General features: G+C 40.8%; 1 protein-coding gene across 2 annotated transcripts in view; it reads left to right on the top strand.

Moving 5' to 3' along the window:
• DOCK8 (dedicator of cytokinesis 8) overlaps positions 1-17,967 on the top strand; it is a 173,383-nt gene that overhangs the window by 146,366 nt on the left and 9,050 nt on the right. For both annotated transcript variants that reach the window (XM_081502767.1, XM_081502760.1), the window contains exons 40-46: positions 3,665-3,808; positions 5,212-5,343; positions 5,806-5,940; positions 7,573-7,662; positions 10,644-10,880; positions 13,344-13,487; positions 15,204-15,310. In XM_081502767.1, coding sequence (XP_081358893.1) covers positions 3,665-3,808; positions 5,212-5,343; positions 5,806-5,940; positions 7,573-7,662; positions 10,644-10,880; positions 13,344-13,487; positions 15,204-15,310 — 989 coding nt within the window. The remainder of the gene's footprint in view (positions 1-3,664; positions 3,809-5,211; positions 5,344-5,805; positions 5,941-7,572; positions 7,663-10,643; positions 10,881-13,343; positions 13,488-15,203; positions 15,311-17,967) is intronic.

The following is a 17,967-nucleotide window of genomic DNA, read 5'->3' as shown; positions in this document are numbered from 1 at the left end:
TTGAGAAAATTCCCAAACTGACCTGGGAAGGAAAAAAGGGTTGAATTGATACTGTCTTAGGATAAGTTGAATATTACCCATTGTTAGCAGTGGGAAATTGTCTGCTAGGTCTGAAAGTTGGTTCAGGTTGCAATGCTCAGTGGTCACTTGGACTGTTTTTGCTGAGTACTTTAAACAGTCTTTAGAGGAAACAAAAATTTTATGATTACTTTTAGAATCCTAATCCAGAGCAATGACCATCCCTGAAACCTGTAACAATATAGTATAGAAAGAGAGCCCTTTTCAAGGCAGACTCACAAAGTCATTTACTTTACAAATGTTTGGATTATTCCTGTTTGAATTTACAGGACTGATTTTATAAAAGGCTTTATTCTCATTATTGCTCTTCAACACAGTTTTGTGATGCTGTGTGAACCAGAAAGAGGAGATAATTCAAAGTAGCTTTCCCAGGCTTAGAAAGTAAGACACAAAAACTGCTGTTGGCAGAGCCAGGAGTTTCTGATTTCCTGAATACTGTTCACCAGGCAATCTGGGTATTACCTCATATGATTAATTCCTCCTTTCTTATGGTCTTCAATACCAATAATATTTGTCATTTCATTCTCAGCAAATAAATTTTATTCTCAATTCAGAAATGTTCATTATAAAAAGCCAAAAATTTAATTCTTACCCAAAAAGCATAAAAATATCACACCTGATTTTGAATCACGTAATAGTGAAGAAAGGTATAAAAACCAATTTTAGATATATTTGTTTTTTTGCCAAATTTATTTTGACCATTTGATATTAGCAAGGAAAAATATAAGTACTACTCTTTCAGTTCCCAGAAATCTTTGGGCTTACCACTTAATGTGGAATTATATCATCCTTTTATCTTGTTTCATTAACTAAACTATTGCTTATAAACTTTAATGCCTTTTTCCCATTTACTGTATTTATTTTATATTTATCGCTTAAATATTAATGGCATTTAATTATTGTTTCATGTTTAGTAAGCCTTGCAATTCTTATTTCACCTAGAATTCTATTGCTTATAGTAAGTCATACCAAGCTGAGTAGAATAGTTATTCTAGAAACAGCAGAAAAACTCCATGTTGTCCCTACGTGGGGGTATATAGCTCTATTTTTTCATAGCTCTTTATTCACTCTTTCATTCTTTTCAGTGATATTTATTGAGCATTTATTTTGTCCTCATAAACTTTACATTCCAGCCAGAGAGTGACATCATATAGCTAATTCTTCCATTTCTTATTCAATTACAATTATGATAACTGCTGTAATAAAGAGGTACAAGAAACTGTGAGTATTTATCATGTGACCCAGCTTGGGGGCCATGAAAAGTTCAGAAAGATGGGGAAGGGGAAGCAGAAGGAACTGTGAAGAATGAGGTCTTCATAACACACAGAACATGGTGAGAAGAGAAGCCAAATTATGTTGATGCTTATGAACCAAGTCTCCTTTCTCTCAAATGAGACATAGCAAATCTTTTAGGAAATGTGTGCTTGCACATGACAGAAAACCTAACCCAGACTGACCTAAGGTAGAAATGGAATTTATCACCTTACATGAGAGAGATGATTCTGGAGTAGCACCTGCCAAACTGGACCTAGGGGCCCAAACAATGTCATCAGACCTCATGTCATCATCACTTCCAGTCTCTGCTTTCTGTTATGTCAACTCAGTTTCTTTCTTCACTGGCTTCCCACACTCATTGAGAAATATTTGTTTACATCTCCCTAGGTTCAAGTCCAGGACAATAGAGAAATGCCTTATTTCCAGAAGTTGCAGAGATAGTCTCAGTGCATCTGTTGGTTCTGACAGGGTCATGTGCTCATCTGTGAACCAATCATAGTGGCCAGAGACATGGAATGCTATGATTGGCTGGACCAGAGTTGAGGTCTACACCTGGAGTTATGGATGGAAATTTCCCTGGAGGCTTTGCTTTATAGAAGGATGAAGGAATTTTGGGCAGCATTAACAACAGATGTCCAGTGTTGATTTCTTAAATGCTGTGTGCTTTAGTTTTCAACCTTGTCCTGCTCCAGTAAAATTGAATTTTTGGAAAGGAATTATAAACTGGAGATAAATAAATCTGTGCAAGGAAAATAACCCTGAGGCCACTGAATTCCAAGGAGCTGAGATCGTTGAAATTCTGTGCCCCAGAGTGCAGTATTTATTCCACAAATGTAGATATGTCTACATTCTTAGATACTGATGTTACTTTTACCTCCTTGATTCTGAAGCCAGAAAAATCTGCCCAGAATCTTTTCCCTCTGACTACAGCTAATAAGACTGCATAACTGCAAATATATTCCTCTACATGTGGACAATTGCATACAATACTAATGGTATTCGTTTCTTGGGTCATTAGGCTCTTTCAGTGAAATCTCTTGGACCTTCGGTTATTTCTAGTTCAGAAACATCATAGTAGAAAGACCAGGTTTGAAAGAAAGACTGGTCACAAAAGGTTCTGAGAGTCTCCTGTATTCCCAAAACTACCTTATAATGTTGAGTATGAAGATAGAGGATTGGAATAACTCTCTCTTCCTTGATGCTCAGGATGAGTCACTCAATCATGCTAGCCAGGCCAACACGAGACAGACAGATTTTACATCAGTAGCCAACCCTGGTCAATTGATAGTGGCTGATTGGAGTACCATACTGAGAGGAATTTTGAAAAAAGCTTCAGGAAAAAGAGTACTATAATAAGTTAGTTCTGTCTGCTACGAGTCTAGACATATGAAGAAATAGCATGTGTGCTACCTGTTTGCCAGTCCTAAGCTACAAAGGTTTCCAGTTTTTTTTAATGCTCCATGTGCATTTTTTCTATAGCCATGAGACAGATTGAAGAAAATGATTCTTGGCCTGTCAAAAGTATGAGAGTCCCTGCCAGAGCCGGAACTAGGGTGAGGTGAGCAAGGCATGCAAAGTGCAGAATTTAAGGCAGCACTCACTCTCGGGGTCCAGCAAGTTCCAGGTCATATCTTACAGAACCCTGAGCGTGAGTGTTCCTTAAATGTTGTGACCTGGGGTTTTCACCTTGCTCACCCTAGCCCTGGCCCTGATCACTGCATTCTCTATGAGAGACTTTCAGGTTTATGGTTTATATAAAAGAAAAGTGTTGTAGAAAGGAACAAAATGATTGAGGGGAGAGGAAAAAAAACAGTAACTGCTGCATTGTCGTAAAGATTCCCATAAAGAAGGCCTTCTCATTTGCAATTGTCATGTGATATTATGACTGTTCACCTACAAGCCAAGTCAGTAGTAGTAAGTACTTTAGAGTTTCACTCAGCTGGTGAAACAAAGAGTCTAATTAACTTTTTAAAAAGTTTATTTAAAAAACCACAGTCCCTGCTGAATGTCCCTTAGGGTCCTTTCTCTAAAGCAACTCAGCTGTTGTTACGCTGAGGTAAGTGTCCTTTCTGTGTCTGCCAATGGTTAAAAAGAAAAGAAAATCTTGAGTTTTGAAGGCCAGTGGTTCTATGTGTTCTTTCAAAATGAGTGGCAGCCAGAGGCTGTTCTAGATGGAATTACAGACCTTTTACAATCATACAAGGTGAGGCTATTGTGGAGTGATGGCTTCCTCATCCCTACTGTGGACTCCTGTGGTGCCTTGTTAGTTGGGTTCCCCAATTCTCCGGGCTCATACTGTGTTCTCTTACAGAATATTTCTTCCAACGTGCTGGAGGAGTCTGCCGTCTCTGATGACACCCTGTCGCCTGATGAAGATGGGGTGTGCTCCGGCCGGTACTTCACGGAGAGCGGCCTGGTGGGCCTACTGGAGCAGGCGGCCGAGCTCTTCAGCACGGTCAGTACACACCGCCCTCTGGGTCGCCACAGTGCTAGTGCCCTGTGTGTGGGTTTTAGCGCCCAGCTAGTCAGTTCCACTTCATGATGACACCACGTGCAGGGATGCACAGGGCAGGGGAGGGGCTGGAGGACTTTGATATATGTAAATTGGCTCAGCTCTCAGGGAGGTGAGAAAGCCTGTCATCACTGCAATATTCTGGCTTTCACTACATGCTCATTAGCTGGGTAGCAGTTTCACAGTATTATTTCCATTTAATAGAGGTGGAAACTAAGCCACAGCAAGGTGAAATGGCTTGCCCAGGCTTACACAATAAATCACAAGGCATGTTCTCATTCTCTCATCTACTCTCCTTGAGAGAACTCCTGGGGTGGAGCCTCTGGGAGAAGAGAAGAAAAATAGACAGAGCTTTCCTGACAGCTGAGTAATCCTCAGGATTGTCACAGACCGCGGACAGCTCAGAGAAATGTAGGAGTAGAAAGCACAGACACTCCCCTCACTAACCTAATCTGGGTCTGTTGTGGGTCTGGTTCAGTCATGTCCAACTCTTTTGAGACCCCAGAAACTGTAGCCCTCCAGGCCCTGCTGTCCATGGGATTTCCCAGGCAAGAATATTGGAGTGGATTGCCATTTCTCTTCCAAGAGATCTTCCCGACCCAGGGATTGAACCTATGTCTCCTGCATTGCAGATTATTCTTCACCACTGAGCCACGTGGAAAGCCCAGTCTGGGTCTGAATACTCCAAATTAAAGGGAAAAAATGTATAGATTAAGTTACTGAGTTTCAGGTCAGGAAAGAAAGTCTGTTGTTCATTTTCATAATTTCCCTACTCCCTCAAATTTTAAGCCAAGTAAATATTTAATACTTCACTCAATTTAGCTAATCCAATTTGTTTTCATCCTAATATTTTTCATTCTTCTCTACTTTTCATTTCCAAGTTTCCACCCTACAACCTATGTATTTTAATTGTTGTTTTAATTATCTTCTTTTTTTCCAGCTTTCCCTTTCAGAATCCAGATAACATCCAGGATACTTTGTTTTTCCTGAAATTCAAGAAAACCAGCTAGTTAGACTCCTAAGTCTTTTCATGCATTCAGTGAACATCTGGCTATATGAGGACCCCCATCTGGCTATAGATGCCCAAGATTGCCTCCCTGAATTGTTCTTAGTCCCCGCTGCCAGTCTCCTGTCCTATTTTTTTCCCTAGGAAACCCCTTTTTCCAACTTAACATTATCAGATAGGACCATTTAGCATGTATCTAGTTCAGTTTGAATGCTACAACCATCCCAAAGATACTCAGAGTTTATTCCTGTACTGTAAGATATTGTGGTGCCAATAATAAATCCATTCCTAGTGCCCAGTGGATTAAATTCTCTTTGATTTTTTTCCTCCTCTTTCCAAGGGAGGACTGTACGAGACGGTTAATGAGGTCTACAAGCTGGTCATCCCCATCCTGGAAGCTCATCGAGACTTCCGGAAGCTGACCTCCACCCATGAAAAGCTGCAGAAGGCCTTTGACAGCATCATTAGCAAGGTAGCTGAGGATCCTGACTAACAAGTCCTGTAATCTGATAGCAGGTGACTCTGTCTCAGAGATGCTTAGCCCTCCTTCCTCTCTAGGGAGTGACTGACCTTATGGACATCAGTACTATAGCTCTCTCCTATCAAATGCAAAAGGGCTGGAAATGGAGGACTGTAATTCAAACTGTGAAAGAAGGCAGTTAAATTACTTTGCAACCAGGAATGTGAAAATCTCTTAAATTCACTTAAAAGAAATCCTAGAAATCTTTCATGGGTTGTTTTTTTTTTTTTTTTTGCTATTATTTCCCAAGTTTGTTCTATAAACATTAATTTTTTTAAAGGAGTGAATTGTTTGTATTTGCCATAGGAATAAAATGCCTTGTAACGCAACAATAAAAGACTCTTGCCCTTTGCAACCCAATGGATCCTCATGAATTACAAAACTAAGGAGAGGTTTTCTTATTTTGTCCATCAGGGTCATAAGAGGATGTTTGGAACCTACTTCCGAGTTGGTTTCTATGGATCCAAGTTTGGGGATTTGGATGAGAAGGAATTTGTTTACAAAGAGCCTGCAATTACCAAGCTTCCTGAGATCTCTCACAGACTAGAGGTAAGACAAGTGATTCCGGGTGATTAACATTGTATACTTTACAAAAAGCAAGTTGTAATGGGTCATTACAACAAAACTAAGAGTCATACATTCATCATTGATCCATATATAAAGTTTTCCACATTGCCTGTATAAAAGCAAGATATTAGGTGAAATCATGAGATGAAGCAAGGTAAGGATGCCTGTGTGCATGCTAACTCTTCAGTCACGTCTGACTCTTTGTGACTCCTTGGACTGTAGCCCATCAGGCTCCTCTGTCCGTGAGATTCTCCAGGCAAGAATACTGGAGTGAATAGCCTCCTCCAGCGGATCTTCCTAACCCAGGGATCAAACTTGAGTCTCTTATGTCTCTTGCATTGGGAGGCAGGTTCTTTACCACTAGTGCCACCTGGGAAGCCCCATACTCTTCAAAGTTTGTAAATTTATATGGTAAATATTTTCAAGAATATCCAAATCAATATCATGTGCTTTCTTGTAAAGCTTTCCAAATTTCAGTAATAGTTTTTCAGCTTGGAGTTTATCATCTTGACTTTAAAATCATCTGGAAAAATTATCAAATTTCCCCTAGAAAATTCTATGGTCATCTTTTTGGTGTTACCAGACAACACTTCGGCTTATGATTTGGAGATGCTCGACTGTAGGCCCACTGTGTCCTGCCCACAGTGAACTCTTCCTCTTGATCCAAGGAGCACCCCTCTGTGGATAATCAGAGTCAGCACCCAATCCCATGTTCTGGCAGCCCCAGTCCAACCTGCTGTTTACATTTGACCCAGAATGTAACAGAAGAGAGCAGCGTGTTCTTGGAGGAAAAGCTGGAGAAAGAGAGAAACAACCTAGAGAAAAGTGAGAAAGAAAGAAACAGACATGGAAAGGTCCAGGCGCTAAGAACTCAGGAGGAAAGTCATGGGGTGCCCCCTAAGCAAAATCATTTCAAGCTGAATAACTGGGTCCCCTGAAATGCTGATGACAATTAACTGGAAATTCATTTTTTGCTTTCTTGCTATTGCTTTGAATTTATGTCCTTTCATGACTGTCAAACTTAAAACACTTTTGTTGTCAAATTGCTCCTTATATCAATACTATCCATCCATGCCAAATGAGACAAGAGACTTTAATCCTTACTTGACCCAACGAAGCCATGGTTCAAAGTGAATGGGTGACTTGCGCAGTTTTTCAGCTCATGAGAGGAACTAGCAATTGACCCCAGGCCACTTGGTTTCCTAATATGTTTCCCCAATTTAGAACTAGAAGCATATATTTTATCTTCCTGTGCACTGTGGTTTGTCACACTGTGGGAAGCCTCGTGACCTCCAAGTTCCTAGGGTACAAAAGGCAAGAAGTAAATAGTTCTGTGCCCCAGATCATCTTCTGGAAATAGATGATGCTGTTGAATTAGATGTCAAGCATATATTTTATATAGAAGTATAGATCAGTTTGCAAATGCTAGACTTCCTTTTATTTTTATTTTTGTCTCAGGAAATGCTGAACTTGCCTCATTAGCTCGGAGAGACATTAAATAATTCAGAGAGCACATTCTACCATACATTTGTTCCAAACTTATTCCGCTTCTAGAGACAAAGAGTTGCAGCATGTTAAAATAACCTTTATAATCTGTTGGTTTCTCTTGCGTAGGCATTTTATAGTCAATGTTTTGGTGCAGAATTTGTGGAAGTGATAAAAGATTCTGCTCCTGTGGACAAAACCAAGTTGGACCCTAACAAGGTATGGGAATATTGCAAAAAATAGCCATCAGGCTCTGATTCCCTTTGTTCTACCTCCAAAACAGAAGATGACCTCCTCTGTCTGGACTCCACGTCATTTCAATGCAACCAATTTTTTTGTTTGTTTGTTTATGGTTTAATGGTTAAGTCTTAAACCATACTCGATGGCAAGGATCGTAATAAGGGCCACCATTTATTAAAGAGCAGCTGTATGCTTGACAGTGTATTAGACCCTTTACATACACCATTGCATTTCATCTTCCTACAGCTCCTTGATGTAAATATTGTTATTCCCATTTTACAGATGAGAAAAGTAAGAAAGATCTAGAATAGGTAAGCAACTTACAAGATCATGCAAGTGTCAAAGCCAGTATTCAAACTTGGGGTCTGTGATCCTCAAACCTGCATTTCTAATCACTTCTTTACTGCCCTTCTATTAAAGCTTCGAATCTTCAATTTAAAGTATGTTGAAAAGATACAAACTTCTCACTGACAGCATTTGGTGGAGGCATTCTTTTCAGCCAAATACAGGGTCATTGTGCTGTTGGAGGAATGATTAAAAGGGCTTGGACTTCAGTTTCCTCACTTTTCATATGAGGGTGTATTCTGTCTCACCCCCAGCTGGGTGTACCACAGTGCAATTCTGATGCTCAGCATGCAGAGTTAGTGTCAGACTCTGCCAGCTAAGGCTCAGTCCTGCAGGAGCTTGCCCTCACTTTAGATGCCGGCCTCAAGTGGGACCCCAAGCAGCCTGCATTTCTGACCAGACAAATACAAATATGTGGGTTCCCTTGGCACTTTTCAGTAGATAATCCAGTAGAATGACTCGCAGAACTCAGAAAAGGGCTATACTGATGCTTATAGTTTTGTGATAAAGGTTGCACAAAGGGCTAGTTCTATCCCAGAGCTTCTATGCCTTCTCCTTGTGGAATCCAGGCCTGGCGCCCTCCTGACATATCAATGTGTTCACCAACAGAGAAGCTCCACTGAGCCTTGTTGTCCAGGGTTTTTATTGAGATCCCATTACATAGGCATGTTTGATTAAATCATCAACTACATTACTGAGCTCAGTCACCAGCCTGCTCCTACCCCAGCAGTCAGGCTGGCCCAAAGTCCCAGTTGTCTAATCTGAAGATTGTTCTTATTGATGACCAGCCATCATCCTGAAGCTATCTAGGGACTCACCATGAGTTACTTCATGAGAATAACAGTGACTATCATTGAGGAAATTCCAAGAGGTTTTGAAGCGCTGTGCTAAGAAAGAAGGACAAAGACCAGAAATATTCCTTATTATACCATGGGGTGATGACTGCCTGCTCACCCCAGATATGTACATGAGATTCTAAGCTGTTGGACATAATGCAAGTTCAAGGTATTTTTAAGGCCTGGGGGACAGAGGGAACAGTTGCCATCCAGCAGGCCTATGAAGTGAAGAGTCCAAACTCTTCTTTCAGTTCTGCCCTCTAAGATATTATGAAGATGATGCCAGTAGGAAGAAAGTGTCCAAATATAAGAGTTTGTTTTTCTACATATTTCTAAGGACTTACTTCAGATACATTCCCTAATCTAGGCTTGAAGCAATAACTGTGGTGAGTAGAAGTGCTTCACACAGAAATGTTTGAGGTCTTTGAAAGACAAGATTGGCTGTTTACCCCTGGTGAGCTATGCATAGCACATGCCATGTAGAGTTATTGGTGATGTATCTGATGTAGAGTGCTGTTTTCCCCTCTGTTAAGATGCCCAAAGTAAGGTGTGAGAGTTTTAAATGATAATCTGTACCCAGGATTATAACCAGATTTCATCATACTAAATAGTGATTTGTGTGTATTTATTAATAGTCAGTGACCTTATCTGTCTATTTCAGTGGATGAGTGTTACAGAGTCTGTGGTCATTATCATTCTTTTTTTTTTTTTTTTTGAGGCCTTCTTTCTTAATAAGTGCTCTTCTTCATAGTGTGTTGGTATGGGTGCATGTGTATGTGCATACATTTTAAAATTAAATACATGCTATAAAACTCCCTTTTTTGTGTGTATCTCTATGAATTTTAAATCAAGAGATAAGTTCCATCACCCCAAAATATTTATTTCCCCATGCCTCTTTGTGGTCATCCCCTTCTTCTGTTTTTAGCCCCTGAAAGTCATTAATCTATATTCTGTCTTTGTAGTTTTGTTTTTTCCAGAATGCCATATAAATAGAATCATATCATAAATAAATGGAATCATACAGCATTTTGAGTCTGACTTCTTTCACTTAGCACAGTGCATTTGTGATTCACCCATATTGTAATGGTTCATTCCATTTTACTACTGAGTAGTATTCTGTTGTATGGATGTACCAGAGTTTATTTATCCATTTCCCACTTGAAGGACACTTGGGTTATTCCTATTTTTTGTCTATTATATATACTGCTGCTATAGACATTTGAGTTCAGGGTTTAATATAAACACAAGTTTTCATTTCTGCTGGCACACACACCAAAGTGGGGTTGCTGGGTCATATGATCAATAAAATTCAACAGTATAAGAAACTGCCAGTCTGTTTCATAAGGTGTCTGTACCATTGTACAGTCCCACCATCAGTGTATGAAAGCTCCCGCAGCTCCCTATCCTTGTCAGCCCTTGGCATTGTCAGTTTTCTTTAGTTCGGCCATTCTAATAAGCATGGTTGTTCTGAAAAGCAAAGTTTTGCTTCTTCTGAATAGCAGTTTGCAAATTCTCACACCAAGTTTCAGTTGGGTCATGAGCTCTGCTAGGAGGGGCAGCTTGTGGACCTGACTTCACCCTCCCTTCATCTTCTCCCAGTCCTGTCTCTCACCTCCTTGGGGGTGGAGAGGAAGGGTGGCTAACAGCTGATGTCTCCCCTCGTTCTCTCAGATTTGTGAGGACAGAGGGGTGGTACTGCCACTCTCTGTCCCGTGGGCCCCCCCAGTGGCCCTGGGGGTAGTTTGCAGACCAGCTCATCCCTTCCCTTTCCCCACTCAGGCCTACATACAGATCACTTTCGTGGAGCCCTACTTTGATGAGTATGAGATGAAAGACAGGCTAACCTACTTTGAGAAGAATTTCAACCTGCGGAGGTTCATGTACACCACCCCCTTCACCCTGGAGGGCCGGCCTCGGGGCGAGCTGCATGAGCAGTACCGGCGGAACACCATCCTGACCACCATGCACGCCTTCCCCTACATCAAGACCAGGATCAGCGTCACCCAGAAGGAGGAGGTAAAGACACTGGGGGGAACGGGCTTGGACAGTGGCCATGGCTGAGCCACTGGGCCTGGGTCTCCTCCCAGGATGACACACAGGCTGCCTTCATGCTCCTTCATGGCAGACTCACATAAAAATCTAAAAAGGGATGCCTTTGAATTCTTATTAAGGTGGTTATCTTCTCACTGTCATGGTGCCAGGGAATCCCATTTAGGCAACTGCATGCTTTATAGCACACTGGATATTTAAGTATATTCTATTTTAAAGTTATATCTTTAATAGTAATATATGTACACGATTGTAACATTTACTTTGTATTTATATTTTAATGTTAAATTTACATGAAATATAAAAATTTTTAAGATTTTATTTGAATTTTTGCATATTTGAAAGGTTCAGGTGACTCCAAGAGCATTCTGTTGTTAATTATCAGAGACAGGAACAGCAAGTGAGTAGCCCCAAGGAGTTGATGTTGAGCTGTAGGAGGGCACCATGCCAGTTAGACAGGAGACCAGCTGTCTTCCAGCCCCAGCATCCTCTTGTGACATTGCACGAGGCACTTATCTTCATCAGTTTCCCTATCTGAACGTTGATACAGGAAAGACCTCTTTCTCTCTTCTGGTTCCATGTGTAGCAAAAGGCCTCAAATTCAGGGATCAAGAAGATGTCTCAAGCTACAGAATTGCTGAAAATTAGACATAAGTATATTCTTTTAGTTTAAAAGACATACATGTGCATTTATTTGTCATTCATTTTGTGTAGAGTCCCTGCCTTGCCTGTGATTTAGGGTTGGCTGATCACGATTCAGCATTGTCTTTCTTGTATAAACCTCACCCATGATGCAATGTCCGTGTGTTCAGTTTTTGTTTCTGTAAGGCAGAGTGAGAACTTAAGGAACCTTGTAAAACAACATGAGAGCAGAATGCTTCTAGATTTTTATGATTTTTTTTTTTGCCCCTAGCTTTTGACCGTTGTCTTGAGCACACCTAATAAGACAAGAATCTTTATAGCAACTCAGTTTCACAATGTCTTGCGCAAGCATTAGTTTGGTTTTCATAGAAACAACTCTTCTTCTTTCCACACCCATAGTTCACCAGTTTATGCATTACTGAATTAGATTAGATCATTAAAATAACAAGTATAACAGGCATAAGCAAGTTGGTGAACAAACACAAATGAATTGTGGTGAATAACACACCTCCTTGTGCAGGAGCACAGGGACTGAGGTTCCTGGAGAGTTGCCCACCAGCTCAAGTGTTCAGCAACCACATCACAGTATGGGTTTCACAGAGGGCAGAGAAAGCCCAAACTGATGACTTGGATAAGAGAAAGTTCACTTAGAAGGTATCTGCTGTATTTCTTACTCTTTTAGACTTCTGAGCACTAGGACAGGTTGGTACAGCACAGAAATGAAATCATGGTCTCAGTAAGAGTCCTCACAATTTTTCCTGGCCATTTGTAGTTCCTCCAAGAATGTCAGTATGTTAGTTTGTTAAGGCTAATATAACAAAGTACCACAGATTGGGTGGCTTAGAAACAGAAATTAATTGTCTAATAGTTCCGGTGACCAGAAGTCAAAAATTAAGGCACTGGCAGAGTTGGTTCCTTCTGAAAGACATGAGGGAAGGTTCTGTTCCAGACTTGTTTCCTTAGCTTGCAGATGGCTGCCTTCTCCCTGTGTTTCTTACATCATCTTCCCCCTGTGCGTATCCCTGTGTCCAGATTTCTTCTTCTTAGATGGACATATAAGTCATGTTGGATTAGGCCCTCCTAATGACTTCCTTTGAACTTGATTACCCCTGTAAAGACCCTACCTCCGTTAAAGTCATAATCTGAAGTACTGGGGTCTAGGACTTGAACACCTGAATTTGGAGGGGATGTGACTCCACCAATAACATTTAGACCATACTCCAAACCAACAGAACTTAACAACTAGCAGATTGACCCTGAAGAGAATTCTGTTTATGAAGAATTCACCATCAAGGTGATTTAGAGAAAGTACATATGATGCCAAAATCTTGTGTTATGGTGGAGAAGAAAGTCTTGATTACTGTACTTTCCCAATTTTAAGTCAAGTAACTTGTTCAACAATAGGAAATGAAATCTAACAGTGTATAAGAAACATGGATTTTGAATGTGGATATTATTGTGGTCAAAATCTGACCTCCCCACTATGACTGGTGTCATTTTGTGGCACTTACTTCACCTTACAAATCCTTCTTTGATTGTAAAGTGGAGAGAATAGGAGGTTGTGTAAAGAGGTAAATGATAAATGTATGTAAAGCTTCTGGTACATAATAAGTACTCAAGAAATGTTAGACTCTTCCTTCCTCTTAACCTGTCAAGATTATTCTAAATTGCTCTGAAAGCCTTCACTGCTGCTTCAAACCCAAGTGTCCCCTTTGTCAGAGCTCCATGCTTGCTCATGGCTTATAAGACCTGACATTGACCTTCCCTACATTTATGTCTCACATTCAGTTTGTTTTGACACCAATTGAAGTTGCCATTGAAGATATGAAGAAGAAGACTCTGCAGTTAGCAGTTGCCATTAACCAGGAGCCTCCTGATGCCAAGATGCTTCAGATGGTGCTGCAAGGCTCTGTTGGAGCTACTGTCAATCAGGTAAGCAAAACTAGCTGGTGGCAGCTCCTCTGGTTCTCGTTATTTTGATTTTCATTATATGTCTGCACCCTCCTTCCTTGAAGTCAGTGAGAAGTCTGATCAACATGCCAATGGTGTTCTTAAACTTAGACTGAACACCTGAGGTCTCTTCAGCTTCATGTAACAACCAAAGGTAGGTAAGAAATCCTAGAGCTGAGTGGACCATGTCTCAGGAGTACCATTTCCTTGGAGAAGTCTTCAGTTGGGGCCAGTTCTGGCATATGATCCGGGTGGAGTGCTTAGTCATCTCCACTTTAGGCAGAGTTGTTGCAGGGCTTGAGATGAATCTTAAGAATGCCATAGGAGAGAAGAGAAAGGGTCTAGAACATCCACCTCCTATGTCAGTCAGATGAAACCAGTATGTCAGGAGCTGCAAAGCAGGAGTGACCTGGAACCCTGCTTCTTGGGCCACTTCAAAACGGACTGAATCTTCTCAGATTCATTAGAATTCTACCTCTAGTCTCGCCATGGAACTGATCCAGCCTCAGATGGAGGGAGTTCTAACAGTTCTCTCTGTCCAGTGTGCTTCTTTAATTTCATAATTAAATCTACACACCTTCACACTCAAAACTCAATAAGTATCATGATCCTTTCCTCACTCTGCACAACTGAACTCCCCTGCAAAAATTCTGTGCCCAGAGAATATCAAGGTGACAAAAATGGTATTCATTACATTTTCAAGATCAGAAAATATTAAGAAGCTTTTGCTTTTTGTAAGTCCCAATCTTTTAATGAAAATGAAATGAGATGGATTTCTTTTCTGAGATGGATGAAACTGGAGCCCATTATACAGAGTGAAGTAAGCCAGAAAGAAAAACAACAATACAGTATACTAATGCATATATATGGAATTTGAAAGATGGTAACGATAACCCTATATGCGAGACAGAATAAGAGACACAGATGCATAGAACAATTTTATGGACTCTGAGGGAGAAGGTGAGGGTGGGACGTTCTGGGAGAATAGCATTGAAAAATGTATATTATCATATGTGAAACAGAACACCATTCCATGTTCGATGCATGAGACAAGGGCTCAGGGCCGGGGCAATGGGATGACCCAGAGGGATGGGATGGGGAGGGAGGTGGGAGGGGGGTCCAGGAAGGGGAACACATGTAAACCCATGGCTGATTCATGTCAATGTATGGCAAAAACTATTACAATATTGTAAAGTAATTAGCCCCCAACTAAAATAAATAAATTTATATAAAAAAAAAAGAAAATGAAAGACTTCATAAGCCCACAACCATGTGGATTATGCATATACTGTGCATATCTCTGACTAAGCCAGCAATTACACAAAATGGTGCTTGCCACTAGGGCAACTAGACAAATGAATATGAATGGATGGATCAAGACAATCCCTATTTTCAGGAAAACAACTCTAATCATATACCATTTGATGTAGTATATTACCTTTATATGCAAAGGAAAATCTATTATTAGCAGCATTTGATTAAGGAAATACATTTATGCTTTCGAATGTTCTCCTAAAACTGTAGACTCTTCCTAGGGAATCAACATTTTCCTGAGTTCAAGACCTTCCTTGATTTTTTGTTTCAGTTTAACTAACTACAGAATTAAATGTTCAAACTAAGAAGTTGCTCCAACATTTTCTCCCAAGTAATTTCGCTTTCTTTCCAACATCAGTAATGTCTTTCACTTTTTTCTGTCAGGGACCACTGGAAGTAGCCCAAGTATTTTTGGCTGAAATTCCAGCTGACCCAAAACTTTATCGGCATCACAACAAGTTGAGATTATGCTTTAAGGAATTCATAATGCGGTAAGAGGGGAAATGACTGGGAGTTCAGTAGGGCAGTGGTTCTCAAAGTGTGGTTCCCAGGCCAGCAGCTTCTGCATCACTTGAGAAATTTGCTAGTGAGGCAGATTCTCAGATACCAGACACACTGAGTAAGAATCTCCAGAGATGGGGCCCGGCAAGCTGTATTTTAACAATGCTCCAGGTGATTCGGATGCGTGCTCAAGTTTGAGAGGCCTCTGAAGAGCAACACTGCTTGCACTAGTAACTAACAACCTGTATAGTGTTTTCATGTTTGTCATCTCTCATGTGCCCCACAGTCACACTGTAAATAAAGTAAGTCTTCATTTTACAAAAGAGGAAATGGAGGGGCAGAGATGGGAGATGATTGACTTAAGGTCACACAGCCAGTTAGTAGCAGAGTTGAGTTCACACCAGGTCTTCTGAATCCAAAGAGCCCACAGTTCCTTCAGTTTGCTGATATTCCACAGTGCATTAGAGCCTGAGAGTTTCCTGGCATTGATAGTCTCTGTAATTTCCCATCATACAATAACTGACTTTTAGAAATGTAAGACACTGCCTCACAATGAGAGATAGAGTCAAGATTCTGTAACTGGAAGTTTACAAAGCTGTCACTGCGATGGCAGTTCCCACTGGCAGACAAGCCTCATCTCTGCTCTTGAATTGTGCAGTAGAGCTGGCTGCCAGAGCTGCCTGTTGAGCCTAGATAGGAAGTGAGTCTTGGGGTAAAGTCTTGCAAGCTGCTGCAGTGCAGACCAGTGTGCTGGGACTCCTGTGGCCCTAGGGAGAATGATGGCGAAGGATGTGATGGCTCCTCACCCGTAAGAGAGAAAGATATCAGAAATACATGGACTAATACTTCTTTTCATCCAGAACCTTAGAGCAGCATAAAAAGTATAGGAATATCTTTGTTTGGCAGATGGGGATAAAGGAGACTAAAAGTTAAAGCTTACTGAATTCAGTGAAAACTCACCAGAATGCTACTGTCAGGTGACGTTTTCCTCCTTCACAGGCTTTAGTGAGATGAACGTAAATTTGCTATGTATAAAGGAGACATTCTTTGTCCTACAGTGAATCACAACTGCTTAATAATAGGGGTATGAGTGTGTGGCTGTGTATGTGTGTGCACGCATCCATATATGCACACATACATGCACATACAGAAATTGTATTTATTGTTTTATATTTGAATTGCTTCCTGTATTTCATAGCAATTTTGACATTATACCAAAGCTAGATATTCTTCAGTAAATACTGCATTTTCATAAAACAAAGCCTAGAAGAATATTGGGGGAATTTTTAAAGATCAGTTTATTTCCCACATATTTTCATTTAAAATGAGCATGGAAGCAACCTAGATGTCCATCAGCAGATGAATGGATAAGGAAGCTGTGGTACATATACACAATGGAATATTACTCAGCCATTAAAAAGAATACATTCGAATCAGTTCTAATGAGGTAGATGAAACTGGAGCCTATTATACAGAGTGAAGTAAGCCAGAAAGAAAAACACCAATACAGTATACTAACGCATATATATGGAATTTAGTAAGTTGTTAAAGATAACCCTGTATGTGAGACAGCAAAAGAGGCACAGATATATAGAACAGTCTTTTGGACTCTTATGGGAGAGGGCGAGGGTGGGATGATATGGGAGAATGGCATTGAAGCATGTAAATTATCATATGTGAAACGAATTGCCAGTCCAGGTTCAATGCATGATACAGGGTGCTCGGGGCTGGTGCACCAGGATGACCCAGAGGGATGGGATGGGGAGGGAGGTGGAGGGGGGTTCTGGAATTGGAACACGTGTTCACCCATGGTGGATTCATGTCAATGTATGGCAAAACCAATACAATATTGTAAAGTAAAAAAATAAATTAAAAAAAAAAGAGCTATGGGGGGATTCCTCAGCAAACCAGTGGCTAAGGTTCTGTGCTTTCATTGCTGAGGATGCAGGTTCAATCCCTGGGCAGGGAACTAAAATCCCACAAGCCACACAGTATAGCCAAAAAAGTAACTAAATAAAAATAGTCAATCTATATTTTAAAAATGAGTTATGGTGAAAGGCTCCTGAAGGTGACAGTGACCTGGGCCTCTCTGACCTCTGCAAGGACCTGTTTAATGAGGAAATGTTTAATGAGCACACACACTGGGACCCAGGTATGATAGTAGTTGTGGGAATGCAGGAGCTGGGTATTCCTCAGCTCCTGACAAGAGGACTTTTATTTGGCTAAGCAACAAAGCTATGCAGCTTGTGCTAAGAACTGTGTAGAGTGCAAGAAATACAGGGTTACGGAGTTCAGAAGAGAAGAGTCGGTTGCAGGCTGGAATGAGTGGGGAAGGCTTTATGGGATAACATTACTGACACCTTGTCCTGAGTATGTAGGTGGTAGGAAGAGGGCAACGGGAAGATGGAGCCATTACTGGTAAAGGGACCGACAGGAGCACAAGACACAGAGGCAGGGGTGTCCAGAGGCAGGGGTGTCCTTGATGCTTCTGGGCTCCTCTGAGTTGGCAAGAACAGTGCGTTCTGTGGGCATGCCAGCACAGGAAGGAGAGCCTGGGAAGACAGTGGTATTGCTAAATAAATAGGTCTCTGAATAGAATATAAATGTAAAAGGAAGCTTGCTAAGAGAAGCGATTTTCTGTTTCTTA

The sequence above is a fragment of the Giraffa tippelskirchi genome, chromosome 1 (genome assembly GCF_054371585.1).
Source record: "Giraffa tippelskirchi isolate mGirTip1 chromosome 1, T2T-mGirTip1v1.2.pri, whole genome shotgun sequence".
In the NCBI taxonomy this organism is placed as follows: domain Eukaryota; kingdom Metazoa; phylum Chordata; class Mammalia; order Artiodactyla; family Giraffidae; genus Giraffa; species Giraffa tippelskirchi.
This window is presented reverse-complemented; position numbering and strand designations above follow the sequence as displayed.